Source organism: Arvicola amphibius, chromosome 6 (genome assembly GCF_903992535.2).
Source record: "Arvicola amphibius chromosome 6, mArvAmp1.2, whole genome shotgun sequence".
Lineage (NCBI taxonomy): Eukaryota > Metazoa > Chordata > Mammalia > Rodentia > Cricetidae > Arvicola > Arvicola amphibius.
The window spans coordinates 6,673,506-6,691,541 of NC_052052.2; the positions used below are offsets into that span (position 1 = coordinate 6,673,506).

At 49.3% G+C, this 18,036-nt stretch overlaps 1 protein-coding gene across 4 annotated transcripts in view; it reads right to left on the reverse strand.

Moving 5' to 3' along the window:
- Positions 1 to 18,036, reverse strand: part of Clstn1 (calsyntenin 1) — a 63,979-nt gene that overhangs the window by 4,201 nt on the left and 41,742 nt on the right. Inside the window, exons 3-14 of one of the 4 annotated variants that reach the window (XM_038332882.1) lie at positions 15,138 to 15,167; positions 13,899 to 14,094; positions 11,623 to 11,831; positions 8,860 to 9,009; positions 8,565 to 8,750; positions 6,380 to 6,628; positions 5,954 to 6,075; positions 4,702 to 4,864; positions 2,929 to 2,985; positions 1,384 to 1,541; positions 893 to 1,041; positions 378 to 604 (exon numbers count right to left, since the gene is read on the reverse strand). In XM_038332882.1, coding sequence (XP_038188810.1) covers positions 378 to 604; positions 893 to 1,041; positions 1,384 to 1,541; positions 2,929 to 2,985; positions 4,702 to 4,864; positions 5,954 to 6,075; positions 6,380 to 6,628; positions 8,565 to 8,750; positions 8,860 to 9,009; positions 11,623 to 11,831; positions 13,899 to 14,094; positions 15,138 to 15,167 — 1,896 coding nt within the window. The remainder of the gene's footprint in view (positions 1 to 377; positions 605 to 892; positions 1,042 to 1,383; positions 1,542 to 2,928; positions 2,986 to 4,701; positions 4,865 to 5,953; positions 6,076 to 6,379; positions 6,629 to 8,564; positions 8,751 to 8,859; positions 9,010 to 11,622; positions 11,832 to 13,898; positions 14,095 to 15,137; positions 15,168 to 18,036) is intronic. The other 3 variants (XM_038332883.2, XM_038332884.2, XM_038332885.2) reach the window with 3 other exon arrangements.

Genomic DNA, 18,036 nt, shown 5'->3' on the forward strand with positions numbered 1-18,036 from the left:
TCTCAGGCTCACAGCCAGAGTCTAGGGATAGAGACTGAAGCAAGGAGTCACTGTTAAGACGTGGGGCACTGGGGTTACAGTCAGTGATGGAGCATAAGGCTAGCATGTTGAAGGCCCGGGTCCCAGGCCCAGAAACCGCTCAGTCGATAAACAGAACTTAGTGAGTCCCCAGTAACAATGCTGGGGACTCTGTCTTCCTGTGGGCTGGCCCTCAAGCTACATCTTAAAGTCTGATGTCTGACCAAAAAGCAATGTAAAGACTCCACCCACAGCCAGGATTCAGAAGCAGACTCAAGTATGAAAGAAAACATTAAACCCCAGAACTGCACAAAGAAAGGGCCCGTGAGGGGGCTGGCAGGCCCAGGTGCAGCTGTTACCTGTGGGGTCCTCGGCCCCGTCCCCCTCAGGCTCCACTTCTCTGGTGATGGTGCTGATGATTCGGAGCTCAGGGAAGAGGGAAACACCCTCTGGGCTCTCAAACTCAGAAGCTGCCCGGGCAAAGTGGTGGACCCCACTCAGGCTGATCTTGGGCTCCTCTGGCTGCAAAACCATCACGTAGCCTTCAACTGGGGGCACCTCGATGCAAGCCGCCTCATTAAAACACCTGCCAGGGAAGCAGGGCGGGGGGAGAAAGAAGGCTGAAGGCTTTGAGAGCTATGAGGCCGTCACCCATCAAAGGTTGGTGTAAGGCTCGGAGGGGACAGAGGGTGGCCACTCCAGGAATGAACTTCCCACTGTGGTCAGGAGAAATTTAATTCCTCACTCAGGTTTTGCAAGATGAAGTAATGACTCACCCTCCCTTAGAGGGGAAGGCAAGTCTAAGGGCACACACACACTCCGCCCACAGGTCAGCGAAGTGGGAACACACTCCCTGCTTCCAGTCAGGACATACTTGACCGTGCTGGTGATTCTGAGTCTGCGGATGCCGGGCGTGGGGAACTGCCTTGAGTTCAGATAGGAAACGTGCTGCAAGGCCTTATCCAGCTCGCCAACATCGTCTCCCTCCAAGGTCAACACCGCCTGACTAGAGCTCGCGTGGATCTGAAATCATCACACTAGCGTTGGGAACAAGGTCGCAGCAGAGAGGAGCTGAAGCCGTGAGAGCCAGCGGAGCGATCAGCCCGACTGAATCGCTGAGCTCTTTAGTCCCCAGAGTAAAATCCCTCACCCCCAGCCAGATGAAGGCACCCAGGAGGCAGAGGCGGGTGATCTCTGAGGCCAGTGTGGTCTACAGCATGAGTTCCAGGCAGCCAGGACTACACAGAGAAACCCTGCCTCGAATAACAAGAACAAAACCAGAAAAATCCCTTCACCCACCTCTGCCTTATCTGGCAGCCCCACTCCTAGTGGGTTAGGCTAAGGGGGAGATGAGGAGACGCTTACCTGCACGCCTCTGCTGCCATCCTCGGGGACCTGCAAGTCCAGCCCTTCCTTGCAGGTATACAGACAGTCAATCACTTTCTTATCCGCCAGCTTCCCAGAACGGATTGTGAGGCCGGCCAGGTTACCTCGGAAAAACTGTGTCATGTGCAGGTCACCACCTGGGGGACAAGAGGAGGCGGGACGTTAGGCTTGCAGCTAGCAGCTCCTGGTTATCGCTCAGGCTGTTACCAGTGGTGGCAGCTCGATGGATGGACATGCAAGTTAGTTCAGACCAAACCCTGTTAGCCTTGCAATCTACATGGAAGCGCAATGAAAAAATTAAATTGTTTATGATCATGCACATGGCCTGGAGAAGAGAGAAGCTTGGGTAGGGGGGTTCCCTCACCCAGAGCATTAGATGCTCAGGGGCCCCTTCTATATCTGGCTACTTCCTGATGATGGTGGCCAATCCAGTACTATGACCAAGGTGCACAGGGACACTGCCTCCTTAGCACTAGCTGTTCATCTACTAACACCTACTTGGCTGAGCACACTGCAGGATGCTTTCCCTGACTCTGAAGACACGAGACTGGGGGTGGGGCGGGGGGAGGCAGGAACTCTGGGATGCTCAGAGTCCACACATAAAAGCATTTAAGGCCTTCTAGGGAGATTTGTGTGTACATGCACAAGTGTATTCACATGTGTATGCATATTGTGTGTGTACATGTACAGTATGCATGCTCATATGTGTTTGGGTACATGTGTGGGGTAGACCTGAGGCTGATGCTGGCAATCTTCCTTTGCTGCTCTCTACCTTTTCCCTGAGGCAGAGCTCACCTACAGAGCGAGTCTAACTAGCTCGCTTGCTCAGGCAATCCCTTCTAATCAACAGAATTACAAGTTGGTGCTAGGCTCACATGGCATTTACACGGGTGCTAGGGCTCTGAACGCTCATCTCCACGCTTGCATAGCAAGGGCTTCACACATGGAGCCATCTTTGCCCCCAGGAAGCTCTTTTGTTGAGCTCTGTCTCTGGGGATGACAGGGAAGACTAAAGAAGAAAACCAAACCCCAGAGGAGACCTTGGCAGCCCACAACCAAGTGCCACAAACTACAGATGGCATTTACACTAACGAAGAATAGGGCCCTGGCCTGGCAAGTCATCCCTAGGGACCGCTATTTCTGTTTAGAATTCAGTATCAATGGTGACAGACAACGGAAAAACTCTTTTCCTGTCCTGTGGCTTAGCCATGCGATCACCATAAGGTGTCCTCCGAAACCCAGCTTGAGGAATTGTAATGGGCGCCTCGTGCAGTGGCTGTGGGGAACTGGAGGCACTAATACCCCCCAAAAGTGCAGCCATAGGGGTTGCAGGGTCGACAGGGGCAGGTAAGGAAGTCCCAGGAGCAATGAGGAAGCTCGATGCGGGCAAGCAGCTGAAATGGTGTCCAGGATCAAAATGCAATTTGCTCATCTCATGCGACAGGTGAAATGAATCAATGTCCCATCTTTAAAGGAAACACTATAGTGAACGGGGGTGGGGGTGGAGTAGGGGTGTCCAGCAACCTGCGGAGGCCATAGTCACAGGCTCAGTCTCATTGCCGCTCTCGACTCCTGCATACTCTGCAAAGGCAAGACAGAGACAGCAAACAAGACCGAGAGGTTAGGCCTTCACACGGGACCTCAAGCGCCAGCAGCCAAACACGAGCCCCAGAAAACAAAGTCCCTCTTGAGATCCGGGACGTGTTTCACCTGGATGACATTTCCCCAGAAGCGACCCCTCCAATGCTTCATGTGAGGGCTTTTCTTTTATACACCATCACCTCTTCTCCTTGCCAGAACACAAACCAGATTCAAGTTAAGGCAAAAAAGCAGGCACACCAAATTCATTATCTGCTTAGCAGAACAAACAACACGTTCCCAGGAGGTCTGGCCGGCAGTGGCGCTGGCTCCTGGACCATTAGCTTCTTCCCTCCAAACAGAGAAGCGGAACACACGGACAAAATGGGAGGGCCCGCACCAGGGTCCAGAGTGTAGCACATTAAAACACGTGTCTGTACTTTCCGGATTTTAGACGACAGAGAAAAGAGGACATTAAAAGGGAGGCTGGCTAAGGGTCTCACCCAGAGAAGGCCAGACAGCGCAGGGGGCCTTGATGGCAGCGCCACTGTGACCAGGGAAGGCCAGATAGTGCAGAGCGGCCTACTTAACCAAAACAATGAAACCACCAGAATAGAAAGTTTCGTTCCAGCTTGTGCTTGTGTTTTGATTCTTACACCACATTTGAATTTAAACTGTCTGCATGCCTTGCAACCCAGTCTTTGGCTTCACATCCCTTTTTCTCCCAGGCACGTGTGTAAAGCAGCAGTAACCCTGGGGGCTACTGAAGAGGGTCACCTCAACATGCTAGCTTATTCCTCTGTGTCTGAAAGAATTTACAGATAAACTAGGAAATTCAAGTTCTCCTAAAATAAACAAATGGGAATTAGATTCATTTATACCTTTCTAATCAAAGTCAAGGTTCTATCTTCCCATGGGGAGAAAAATCTGTCTTAGGTCTGGTCATCTAGCACTCAGTGATGGTGCAGTACCCTGAAATGATGTGGGGTCCAAGGGTCACAGGAGGGCACACTGACACTCCATGAACTTGGACAGCTAATGTTCATTCCCACTAACTTATTTCCTTTGGCTATAAATACAGGCTGTAACCACAGCAGTGGGCGGTGGCTGTGACCCTGTCACCAGCAGAATCATGGGTCTCTTCTCGCAACTACACAGCAGGGCAGGGATCTGCATACTGTCCCCAATGCCCTTTCAAATTCCGGTCTTTTCTGGCCCTGTCTCATCCATTAACAGGGCATCATGGGTATCACTGCACAAGTTCCAAGTCTTCAGTGTGCTGGCCACTATTTCAACTTAACTGGCTGCCTGAGATTCTGCAAATATATATTGTTCAAGGCAGTGGTTTGCAACCTGGTGACTCCAAATTTTCCCTCACTCAACCAGGTTCCTGCTAAGCTACCAAGGGCTAAGTACTATAGAAGAAGCCTACAGCCCAGACTCTTCTGTATCCTTCACAGACATCAATAATTAATAATCAGATTGATTTATATGCTAGTTCCCTAATCATGCTTTCCCTGTGTGTCACTGTTCTCAGGTTCAAGAAAGGTGACATCAACCATCGATGACATCAGTCGTGTCCTCTAAAAGGCTGCACACAGACATGAGGACACGTGGGTAAAGAAGAGAGCTACTAAGAATCTGACCCCAACACAGTCACAACGCAGCAAGGAGGTGTTAGTTCCCAGAGCCGGGGGATGGGAGGTCAGCAACTGTTACCTTGCCAGCAAGCTCCGACCACGAGCTGAGTCTCTATCCCGGTTGGATGAAGTGGGTAATCCTCTGTGACAGAGAAAGGCTCGTGAGACACACCGTCCACATAGAGAGTCACACTTGGGAATTCCACGTTAAGGACAAAGTGGTGCCAATCCTCGTCGCAGACCTAGCCAAGGCAAAGAGAGCGTGACATGTCAACCGCTGTGCGGCCGAAGATGCAACCCTGAGCAACAGCAGGGTGTGGGAAATGAGTCATGTGTCAGGAACGACTTCCTGAAAAGAAAAGGATTTTTAAAAATCCAGCGAGAAAGTATTTAGCAAACACATCCCACCAGAGAGGGGCTGGTCAATTTCATCATCGCTAGGGCATTTCAGATCACCACAAGCCAGGGACGCTAACAAGGGCTGAGCAATTCTCTACCCTTAGCGTATCCACAGGTCTCCCTAGCAGCAAGCTGGACACTTAGCTCCTAAAAACTGGGTCAAGCTATCAACTAGCTATTCCCTCTCCTACCCCCCTTTTTGTGGCGGGGTTTCACTATGTAGCTTAGACTGTTCTTGAACTAGACTGGGACTTGATGGCATCTGCCTCTGCTCCCGAGTGCCAGCCATTCGCTTCTGAGCCAGGATAATAATCATCGGTCTGAGAAAAGGGCACACGACAGTGAGTGCAAGTTCTCTGTCAACTGTTCATCTACAGGGACAGGCAGGCTGAGGGAAGGGCCACATACAGGGCCCTGGCAGTGGCAGCAATCCCCAGAACCACTACAACCACACGGTGGCGCCTGCTCAAACAGTGACCAGGAAGTTAAACAGGAGGGTTTCAGTGCCATTTCCACACTCAATACAACATAACTATTTTCAGCTTAAATCACATATTCTTTTTCACATTTAACTTTGGAAATGAGTATGTGCATGTACACACATGCTATGACGTGTGCACATCAGAAAGTCTTGTAGGAGGCAGTCCTCTCCCCTCCATCATGTGTATGCATTCTGGGGACCAAAATCAGGTCGTCAGGCCTGGTGGCAAGTCCCTTTACCTGGTGAGTCATCTTTCTAGTCCCCAAAGAAGATAATATTTATGCTATTATTTTTCCGTAAAACGCACACACGGGAAAAGGTGGGCTTCGGCAGATAGGAGTTAAGTGGATCTGATCTGCTGCCCTGTGACCCACAGATACACAAACCATGATGTCCTGCAGACGGTCACATCCTGGGAGGTTGACACCTGGCAAGGTTTCTATTTACTCACCTGGTTCAACTTCCAGTGGAACTCTGCAGGCCTGTATTTCTTCTCCTCCGACGGGTCCTGACGGAGGAGGAAAATCAGTCTGCACCCGTGGACATACAGCGAGTAATGGTGTCGGTTCATGTCTGCAAAGACAGCGTCTGTGGGTGAAGTGCTACCTCCAGGCCCCAGGGGGAGTAAGGACAGTTTATTGAGTAGATTTAAAGACATGTTTTATCTGCATAAACAAACCTCTAGCTGAGCCAAGACAGGGGTTAGGAACAAACATACATGGGTTTTACTGAGAACTTAGGATAAATCTTCCAGGCTGGTGCTGTCTCTCTAAGAACAAAGTGTCCCCAGCATAAAATAGAGAGCCTTATCTGTGGAGGAACTAGTCCCTGTGAGGGGACATGGAAGAATACCAGCCGGCGCAGGGATGCAACCAACCTGTTTTGTCTGAACTGCAGAGAATTGTCTCCTTCTTCCGGCCAAAAGGTCCATGCCGCATCCACACAGAAATCGTAAAGGGCTCTTTGGGGTCAAGGGACACAATGCCATCTGGGATTCTCACTGCCTGAGTGCCATTGAACTCAAAGACCTGGTCGCTGTCATGGCCGTTGTCAGTAGGGAGGCCAGCAGTCCAGTTCAAGGAGCTGCTCGGGGAAGGGAGCAGCTCTGAGGTGCCAGCTGCAGCCCCTGAAACCACAGAGACATGGGAGTCAGTTCCATGGAGGACAGAGAGCTTGAGAGTGGCTCAGGGCCACACCAAGGGTGTCTCTCAGTTTAGACTTAGAATGCTTTCTGGTTTGATTTCACTTTTCCTAAAAAACAAGGAATTTTTTTTCTTAACAAAAATGTAATACATACATGGGTTATCCCAGCACAGGAGAGGCAGAGGCAGGAGGATTGCCAAATTCAAAGCCTGCCTGGGCTATAGAATAAGACAAAACAAAAACAACACAGATACAAACACAGACTATGGCTTTTTGTTTTAAGGATGAAAAAGATAAAACACAGTTAGGCATGGTGCACACGCTTCTAATCCCAGCACCAGCAGAGGCAGACCTTTGTGAGTTCAAAGTTAGCCTATTCCCATATTGAGTTCCAGGCTAGCCAGACCTATGCAATAAGACCCTGCCTCAAAACAAGCATAATAACAATGTAACTTTTTATATTCCCACCCAAATAGACACCATTTTGTGTATAAACACTTCCAGTCCTTTTTAAATGAACATATAAAAGTTTCTTCTTCATTTTCATGTTAGTGGTCTGTGTGTGCGTGCATGTCTGCATGTGTTTGGGCAAACGTGTACGGGTGTACACACATATGAAAGAATCATCCTCAGTTACCTCAACCTTATTCAGTGAGTCAGGTCTCTCAATCAAACCCAGAGCTACCAACATGACTGGGTGGGCCGCTCCACCATCTGGTACTGAGTGGGTTCTAGGGATCTAAACCTGATCCTCACACTGCACAGCAGTGCCTTACCCACTGAGCTATCTCTCTAGCCCAGAAGGTTATTTTGATTTTATGTGCACAAGTGCTTTTTCTGCATGTATGTCTGTGCACCTCTTGTGTGCCTTATGTCCAAGGAGGTCAGAAGAGGACATCAAAGCTCCTGGGACTGGAGTTAGCTGGGACCCACACCCCGAAAACAGCCAGTGTTCTTAACCACTGAGTCCTCGTCCGCTCACAAAGCACTTCTTACTTAACTGGAAGCCTGCTGGGTCTGCAATGGCCACATTCCCTCACTCTAACAGCATCTCTCAGAGCGGCTGGGCAGCCTTTCGCTGCGTAGATACAACGGGATTTATTGGTCCTCCCACTGGTGGACATTGACTGTTACCCCAAACTCCTTCATTACACACCTGTTCTCAACGAGCATGTATGTGTGCGGTGATTCTGCTCTTAGGATAAACATCTAGAACTGGAATTACCGAGTCAAAGAGCAGGGAGAGGGAGGCAGTAAGACAGCTCAGCACTGGCAAAGGCACCTGCCACCAAACCTGGAACCACGTGGGGGGGGGCAGGGGGGAGAAAAGCGACTACCTCACTGCCTACCCTCTGACTTCTGCAGACCACCGTGTGCCACACACACACTCACATATATAAAATAAATGTAATTTTAAAAAAATAGAGAAAAGATTTTGCAGCTGTCAGGGTAAGTTTTTTTGCTCTTTCTTCCTGGTGCTGGGGATCAAACTCAGAACCTCATGCATTAGGAAAAGCATGGTCCTCTGAAACGGTGTGCCCTCTATTTCCCAGGCTGGACCAGAATTCCTGGGTTCAAATGATCCCATCTTAACCTTCTGAGTAGCTGAACTCCAGAGCACATTCTGAAGCCTGGCTCCTTATTCTTACATCATCTGCACTTGGATGATTCTCAATGGGTTAAATTCCTCAAATTATGAGCTCTTCAGTGCACACACATGCAGCACTCTGTAGAGTCTACAGGGTTTGTGTTTTCCCGAGAGCCTGTCTGGAACGAAAAGCAGCCAGCAAGGCAGCAAAGGCCACCTCAGAACATCATGTCTGTTCTGCTTATCATTTTACAGCCCAGACACAGACTAGGGTCCAACGGGGTTCTGTCTTCCCTGAAGACTGAGGACTCCAGACACCAGACCTCCTTACCACAGAGCCGGTGAAGGGACTTCTCAGAGTAGGTGTCCCGGTCGCAGCCTTTCCCAATGTGGCTGGTCTCCAGCTCCACTGTGACCTGCACTGAGGCAACGGGCTCGTCACAGGTCTCCAAGTGGATGCTTGGGAAGACAGCCAACGCCCCCGTGCCGGGCTCATACTCAATCCTGTTGCTCCAGCCTGCGTTGGCCCACGGATGGGTGCGGGAGAGAAAAAAGAAAGCTCACATTCATGTTTTTACGGCATGTAAGTTTTGAGAATGGGTGTGGAAACAGAGATTGGAGCTCACCCTGCCACCCGGGGCTGCAGGTGGGCTTAACGCTGATCTTCACCAGAACGTCTTCCGTGGCTCTTTTCTTCCCACAGTCGTAGGCCGTGACTGTGAGCTTATACTGGTGCTCTTTGCCATAGTTCAGCTTCTCTGTGTTTTTAATGTAACCTGGCAGAGAAGGAAAGCGGCCATGAGAACCATCTTTACTTGTGCTGTGCAAGACTGACAAGACCTGAAATAAACTCAGTCCTGAGGTCACACACTCCTCCATCCCCCCTTGACCACAGAACTCGCCGAGGCCATGCTCCAGTGTTCGAGCGCAGTGTGAGCGTACACAGCCCGTCCTCCTGTGTAGTGAGTGCTCTGCCCCCATCCCTGCAGTTTCTATACTGGTTTTAAAAATTCTTTACTAATTTTTTTTTTTTTGAGACATGGTCTTACTATGTAACCTTGGCTGTCCTGGGACTCACATGTAGGCCAGGCTGGCCTGGAACTCAGAGAGATCTGTCTACCTCTGCTTCCCCAGTGCTGGGATTAAGGGCATGTGCCACCACGGCCAGCTTTTTAGAAACATTTTAACTGGGTGTATGTGTGGGAACCACCATGCCTCCTCACATGTGTGAAGGTCAAAGGACATCTTTCAGGAGTGAGTTCTTTCCTCCCACCATGGCTCTGGGGACTGAAGTCGGGCCATCAGGTTATGTGATAAATGCTTTTTTTCCCTGAGCCACCTCGCCTGCCCTGATTTTTATATCAACATTTAGTACTTTGCATGTAAGAATAAAAAAGGGCAAATAGTTGGTTTAAATACCTTAAATGTTAACAATGAGGTCAAGCTTCATTAAATACTTATGCTGAAAGATTAATTTTGTTAAAGAAAAAAAAGTTGAAGACTGGGGACACAATTCTGCTGGCCGAATGAAGTACTAGCTCTGATGCCCAGCACTCCTTACCAAGAGTGAGGGAACATACCTGTAAGCCCAGCACGTGGGAGGTGGAGGCAGGAGGATTAAAAGTTCAGGGCTGTCCTGAGCTACATGCCAAGTTCAAAGCTAACCTGGGCTGCAAGAAATTCTCTCTTCCCTCAACAAACAAACAAACCAAAAACTAACTGAGGTTTGGCTGGGGTACGACTCAGTAGACCCATAGTTACCATCTGTGAGGCGCGACCTCAGACGCTACCCTAGCACCAAAGGGGAGGGAGGGAGGGAAGGAGGGAGGGAGGGAGAGGGAAGAAAATCCTCCCCTTTGTGCTCCTGCTTGGGAAGAGGTTTCCTTTTGTTCAAATGTGAGTGCAAATGTCTTTTTTTTTTTTTTTTTTTTTTTTTTTTTTTTTTTTTTTTAAGATTCGCTTTTCTTTTGTGTATATGTGTGAGCACCTGCTTGTATGTATGTAAACCACTTGCACGCCTGGTTCCCTTAGATGCCAGAAGAGGGTGCTGGAGCCCTGGACCTAGAGTTATAGGTGGTTGTAAGCAGCCTGATGTGAACGCTGAAAACTGAATACGGGCCCTCTGCAGGAGCAGCCAGTGCAGTAACCACACCCTACAAAGCTTCACACAACCACAATTCCATCAAAGGCTGCAGTGTGCACTAATTTATAATGTTATTACCATGGCTGGGCAGTGGTGGTGCACGCCTTTAATCCTAGCACTAGGAAGGCGGGGATAGGGGGAATCTCTTGAGTTCGAAGCCTGGTCTATAGAGTTAGTTCCAGGATAGCCAGGGCTACACACAGAAACCCTGTCTCGCAAAACAACAATAAAGAAGCAGTCCCCGGGGGCTGGAGAGATGGCTCAGAGGTTAAGAGCATTGCCTGCTCTTCCAAAGGTCCTGAGTTCGATTCCCAGCAACCACATGGTGGTTCACAACCATCTGTAACGGGGTCTAGTGCCCTCTTCTGGCATGCAGGCATACACACAGACAGAATACTGTATACTAAATAAATAAATAAATAAATAAAAAAGAAGCAGTCCGGGTAAAAAGAGGTCGAGCTCTTGTGTTGCTTCTGTCAGCTCCTCAGGAGAAAGGTTCTGGCAGAAGCAGTGTGAATCCTCATCTTAGCTATAATCTCCTGCAGTCAGAAGGCCAAGGCAGGAGGACAAGAGGCGTGAGGCCAGCCGAGGCTGCACGGGAAGAGCCTGGCTCAGAAATAAACGAAGGAGGGCGAGAGACGGCTCAGCGGTTAGGAGCACACACGGCTCTTCCAGGGGATCAGAGTTCCACTCTCAGAACCCACAGCAAGGGCCTCACAAGCGCCTGTGACTCCAGCTCCAGGGGATCCAAAACCTCTGGCTCCCGTGTGCACCTGCGCTCACGTGCACACACCCACACAGAGACACATAACCAAAAATGATTCCTTAAAGAATGAATCAATCAATGCTCACCTTAAAGATGGGGCAGAAGGGGCCAGAAGTGTAGCCCAGTGGGAGAACATTTGCTTAACATGTACAAAGTCCTGGACTGGATCCCCAGTATCACCAAGAGTGAGGGGTGATGGTGCGGGGGAGTAAAAGATTCCAATCAAATGGAGAACAAAAAGTAAGTACCCAAAGGGACCACACACTCAGGTGCACACGGATGTCAAACGAGGCCGTCACTTGATTTGGGCAGGAAAGGGGAAAGAGAGTCCCAAAGAGCCCAAACTTCCAGAGTTAAGTCAAACATGAGTCACAGGCACGAGGCAGGGCTCTGGGCAGCCTGCAGGCTCACCGAGGCTCTGCCAGCACTGGGAGGCCCAGGTCACCGCGTCACTGACTCACCAGGCTCCCCTGTTCTTACCATCTTTGTCCACAGTGAACGGCACATCCGGGGTGAGGATCTCATAGCTGCAGATCTGGCTGAACTGCGGGGAGCAGTCTGCGTCCACGGCCTCCACCCTGAGGATGCTGCCCTGCTGCTTCCCCTCCACCACGGCCGCCTTGTAGGACTTCTCCTTGAACACGGGCGCATACTCGTTCACGTCGTTCACCTGGATGTGGACGGTTGCTCTAGACAAGAGGGAGAAAGCTGGTGTGGAGCTCTGTTCTGTCTTTTACCCGAAAGGCAACAATTGTGCTGATTTCTACAATCCCTTTTCCTGATGCTGCTTCATGAGCGTCTTACAGTGAAGCCAAAATGTAACCAAATTCAATTTCTTTTATTTGGCACAGAGTCACAAGAAGTAAAAATTGGTATTTGGGCTGATTTTTCTGTTCCCTAAAATTGAGGCAATAGGCTTAGAAAATCCATGATGCAGCAGAGGAGACTGAATTTTCCTCCAAAGTGGGGGCAGGATGTGAGGAAGGGAGAGGAATCCAAACACTACTTAGTCTCTGGTCATAATGTCAAGATGTGTTATCACAGAATTTTAAAGACTTACAGCCAAAGGAAGAAGGGTTAGAAATAGAGAAACGGTCTCATTGTGTGAGTTAAAACAAATGAGGTAGAGAGATGGCTCAGTGGATGAAGCACTTGCCACATGATTCTGAGTTCTGAGCCCCAGAACCCACGGAAATGTGAGACTGGTGTGGTGGTTCCTATGGGAGGCTGGATAGGAACGCAGGGCAAGCTGGCTAGCCAGACTCCCTGAGAGAGATGGGAGAGACTCCCTGAGAGAGATGGGAGAGATTCCCTGAGAGAGATGGGAGAGACGCCCTGAGATGCTAGAGACTTTGCCTCTGCACATCAAGTGGACCCCAGGACGTCCACACGCAGGCATACACGTGTTCCCAAATCTGTGAACACACACGCATGCACATGTCTGTCTGCCTCTCTCTCTCTCTCTCACACACACACACACACATACACACACGCGCGCGCACACACATGTATAGAAACAAGTTCTGTCCTACTGTCACAGAGCAGGAAGAGGTCACCACGAGGACACCTTCCAGTCCTGGTTCCACAAATGAAGATGCAGAGGAAGGACACTCCTGGCTGCCACTTTCCAAGTTCATAGCTGGGCACCAGTGAACCAGTCTCCAAATAATGACACTTTTATAGACTTCAAGGGCTACCTACTGATCAGGTTTTTTGATCAAAATATAAACTTTTGGGAATACAGACCCATAGCAAAGTGTTTATCTGACATACACAGGGCCCAGGCTTGGTCCTCAGCACTCACACAATCTTCTCAGATGAATAAAAGGATGTCACGTTGTGTAAACGAGAAGTTATCCACTAGATCATAATACCCTGTTTTCAGAGCATCCCGATCCAGGCTCGTCCATGTGGTGCCCTTACTGTGTGACAGCATGCTGCCCACACATCCCTTTTCCTTAGCAGTGTACTGAGGAACTAAGGCTGAGCAACATTCAATTGGCCTGGTGTTGAGGGGATAATAAGGAAAGTATAGACTTCTACGCCTGTTACAGTGGGCTCCAGTCATGTGGACTCCACACAATCATAGAGGCCTTTCAGCTTCCTCCACGAGTTAGCTAGCTTATGCGTTTAGTTTACAAGATATGAACAACAAAATCAGCCAGGCAGTGATGGTGCACGCCTTTAACCCCAGGACTCAGGAGACAGAGGCAGGTGGATCTCTGTGAGTTCCAGAACAGCCAGGGATACACAGAGAACCCTGACTCAAAAAACCCCAAAAAGAATAACAAAATCATTTTCCTCAGGAAGAAGTTCAGTATAGGGCTGTGTGTGAGTGTATGTGTGTCTGTCTGTCTATCTCTGTCCGTGCTCCCAGCCCCTTCCTCCAGAGACAGGGTCTACGTTACCCAGGCAGACCTTGACTTTGTGATCCCTCTCCCTCAGCCTTCCGAGTGCCTCAGTAACAGGCACATGTCACTGTTCCTGTGGTGCTTTAGTTTCTTTGCCAAGAATACTCGGTGGGATAAAACCACTCATTCCTTTTTGAAAATCTGTTACCCATCAGGCTCTTCCTAGAAGCTAGACATGAAAGAGGACACAGGCTGGAGTCCACCCTTAAAGACCCTTCCAACCCGTCTGCAACCCTGCACAACTCCGCCTGCTCCATCTCACTCCACAGAGCACGGGGGACCAGGTCCCGCTGCCACCCCCCACGCACGCTCACTACTGGGCGGCCCTCTTTGCTCTCAACTTACTTGTGAGACCTTTTCACGTCAGTGCCATCGGGTCCCTTTCCGCAGTCGTAGGCCTGGATGGTGAACGTGTAGTCTTTTTGCAGCTCACAGTCCAATTTCTCCTTAGAGCGGATTAGTCCCTCCCCCGTGGACTTATCCACCACCACGGCATCAAAGGGGACATTCTGCCCGTGAATTTTAAAGCCACAAATCTCACCTGGGGAGTAAAGCAGAGCAGGTTAGTGTGCCTTGCCCCACGAACCTTCTGCGCGCTGCCCCCGCACCCAAAGAAAATAGACGACAACAACTTAGCAGCCAGGGGGGTTGTGGGGTCCGTGGACAAAGCAGGGGCACTGTGCTTTAACACGGGTGAGTTCTGGGACTTTAGTAGAAGCGGATTCTGGCTTTCCAAGCAACTGGTTTACTTTGCATCCATTCATGCAGGGATACAAGAGAGAGAGCATAGACAGGCATTCCACAGGAGCACTTCCATGGCTCGAGGGTCAAGGACGTCATAAGCAACAGCCAAGGCCTGAGCACACCAGGCTCCCAGGCGGTCTGAGCACTGGGTGGCTCTCTGGGTTTGCACCAGAGAGAGGACACAATGGTGAAGCGCTGAGAGGAGGAGTGTGACTTGTGGGACCAGCTTCATAGTTACAGACGTTCTGTCAAGGAAAAAAAGATCAAGTCTTCCTGTGCAATGAGCCTGGCTAAATCAGGGAATCAAAACAAACTGCTAAAGAAGAGGGGCAGAAATACCAAGGTTTCAGGCATCCATTTCAACAGCTGACATCCACTGTCTGCTACAGGGAGGGATCCGCTAGGATTCCCCAGTGCAGGCTTCACCTGAGAGGGACACCAGCCGGCAACGTCACTACGGCTAAACTGTCCGGATTGGAAAGCTCCGTGGTTCCATGCTCGCCCGTGGGAGGACAAGGTTAACGCTCTGACGCAATATGAAGCTGCAAAGCCATTTCACGTGAAAAGAAGCCTACACACTTCACAGGTTCAGTGACTAGAAAACTGTCCCAAGCAAGTCCTGTCCATGCAGTTCAAATGGATGTCTGAGTTCTAGATATTTCTAATCAAGGGTCTGGTTACATACAATTTCCATAAATACATTAAAAAAAAATGAAACAAAACTAGGAGAATAAATAAGGGGACGGCATGGCAGTTGCTCCGTTTAATGACTGATTCCCAATTTTATAACAAGTTAGTGGGTTAATATTCATGAGAGGGAGACAAAGAACCCTTCATCACCTTCTTTGGTGACTGTCACCTCAAAACTCTCTAAAGGGAGAAAAGATAAACCCATGTCAGTAATGCAGGAAAGGCTGAAGACGGAACAACAAGGATATCGTCAAAGGTGCAACACATTTCTTACAAGAGCTGGACATGTTACCAACACACGCTCGGTAGACAGCTGTACAACTGTTACGTCACTAACACACCCAGTAGACAGCTGCACAACTGTTACGTCACTAACACACGCTCGGTAGACAGCTGCACAACTGTTACGTCACTAACACACCCAGTAGACAGCTGCACAACTGTTACGTCATTAACACACACTCAGTAAACAGCCGCCAACTGTTACGTCACTAACACACGCTTGGTAGACAGCTACCAGAGCTGTTAAGGAGGAAACACCCAGTCCTCGCACCCACGCCACTTTGAACCCTGCTTACCTAAGCTATTCGGTAACTGCACCTGAACTCACTCTGGGGTGGAATGCTGCTGGGGTTTCCCAGCACCCCACGTGTCATTAGGACTTTTCTTCTGATGATAATAAGTAAGCCTAAGTATTTTCATTTGTTTGGAGACATTGTCTCACTCTGTAGCCCAGGCTGGCCTTGAACTCACAGATCCCCCTGCCTTTGCCTCCCGAGTGCTGGGATTAAAGGCGTGCGCCACCACATCTGTCCTGTACTCTTATTTTTAAACCAAGTTCTCCAAATAAGATTCTAGAAACATTCAACTCTGGGGCTGGAGAGATGGCTCAGAGGTTAAGAGCACTGGCTGCTCATCCAGAGGTTCTGAGTTCAATTCCCAGTAATCACATGGTGGCTCACAACCATCTGTGATGAGATCTGGTGCCCTCTTCTGGCATGGAGGCAAAATGTTGTATACATAATAAATAAATAAATCTTTTAAAAATATACATACATGTAAAACACCAGCGCACATAAAATCAAAATAAATAAATCACTTAGAAACATTCAACTCAACATGAGCTTTAGAGAACAAGTCTGGAGCTGAAGGGGTTAACCCTTCGCCCCACTGACGAGCTGTCTAAAGTGCGTGACCGGAGCGACAGATGGAACAGACGACTGGATGTTACCCTGTGCCCACCACAGAAAAGATGCCACTTCTGGGACTGTAGCATTACAGAAAGTCACCTTCTTTTGGTTTTTCGAGGCAGGGTTTCTCTGTAGCTTTGGAGCCTGTCCTCGAACTAGCTCTTGTAGACCAGGTTGACCTCAAACTCAGAGATCTGCCTGCCTCTGCCTCCCACATGCTGGGATTAAAATGTGCGCCACCACCACTGTCTGGCGGATGGTGTTTTTTCGTGCCTTGAATTTCACATAACCTCATGACCTAGTGCTCACTTGTCTCCACTGACACACGAGACTGTGGCTTAGCTGTTTTCTTGACTGGCAGTAAGAATCTAGTGAGCTGACACATGTAAGTTGCTGAAAACCTCGCTTGGCACAGCAAGCGCTCAGCACGTATCTGTGTTACTAAAGCCACATGACAACTGCAGGCCGTTTCCTGCCAGTGAGCGTGCAGCAGGAAGCTGTCCATCCATGTCTCCTCCTCCACCATGAGGGCTGCCCAACATGGTAGAGGCTGGCCACGGGGGAATGTCAAATTTAAACTGAAATCCACATTTAAATAAATTAACACTCAATCTTCAGTTTCTTAGTCACCCAGGGCTCAGACACTGCATGGAGAACACAACCTAGACTACCACCATAGCAGATTTTACTGCATGGCTACTACACGGCCGGGGTGCTGTGGGGCCAGGGTACCGTGGGGCCGGGATACCGTGAGGCCAGGGTACTATGGGGCCAGGGTACCGTGGGGCCAGACTCTGCAGACCATGGAATCAGGGCCAGATTCAGGCTGCCGCTCTTTTTTAAAGGCCCGTGTACTAAAAGAATGGTTTTACCTTTTTGAAAGTACTTCATCAAGCTGAGACAGGATCTTCCTATGAGCCCCAGGCTAGCCTGAAACTTACTCTGTAGCCCAGGCCAGCTCACGATCCTCCTGCTTTAGGCTCCTGGGTACTTGGATTACAGCAGCACCCCACCACACCTAGCTGACTGTTACCATTTTAAATAGTATTTCAGAGCAAGAGAAAATTATACTAAAATTCACACATCCGTCTTCATCAATGATGTTTGGTTGGACCACAGACATTAGGGTCATTTTCTCACTGTGATGGCTAAGTTCACTGTTGATTTACACCATTGCCATAGCCCTATGGACTACAGAACCTAGAACATTCCCTGCGGAGGTCTTCAAGGAAAACTTTATTGATCCCTATTATAGAGACACACCCTGAGTTAGAACCTAGGTGGCAGTGACGCCAACCAGCATCCTAGGATGGCTCATAAACTGTAGTATGAATATACTTTGGTTATTAGTATTTTATAAAGCTTTATCTTCACTACTTTTACTTATGTGTATATGCAGATGAGTAATGGTGCCCTAGGAGCCAGAGCCATCAGATCCCAGGGGAGCTGGTGTTACCAGTGACTGTGAGTCACCCCAAAATAGGTCCTGGGAATTGTGTGCGCTCTTAACCGATGAGCCCTCTCTCCAGCACTAAAAAACATGTTGTGAGATGATCCCAACTGCCAATCTTTGATTCAATATAAATGCTCCAATTTCTGACTGGAGTTCACTTTGCTGCAGAGCACAGGGCAAATGCGCAGGCAGCTCTGTATCACGTGAGCCTGTGTTCCCAGCAAGGCCCCTAGGCCTGCGGTGAATACAGACAGGACCGCTGGCACGGAATGCTGATTGCTGCCACTGATGGGACACATTCAAATAATAGGCTGAAGACACTCTATTCTCAAGCAATAGGAAAAAAATGGAGGCAGGGCTTTGCTCTGTTGCTCAAGCTGGTCTTGAACACCTGGGCTCAAGCTAT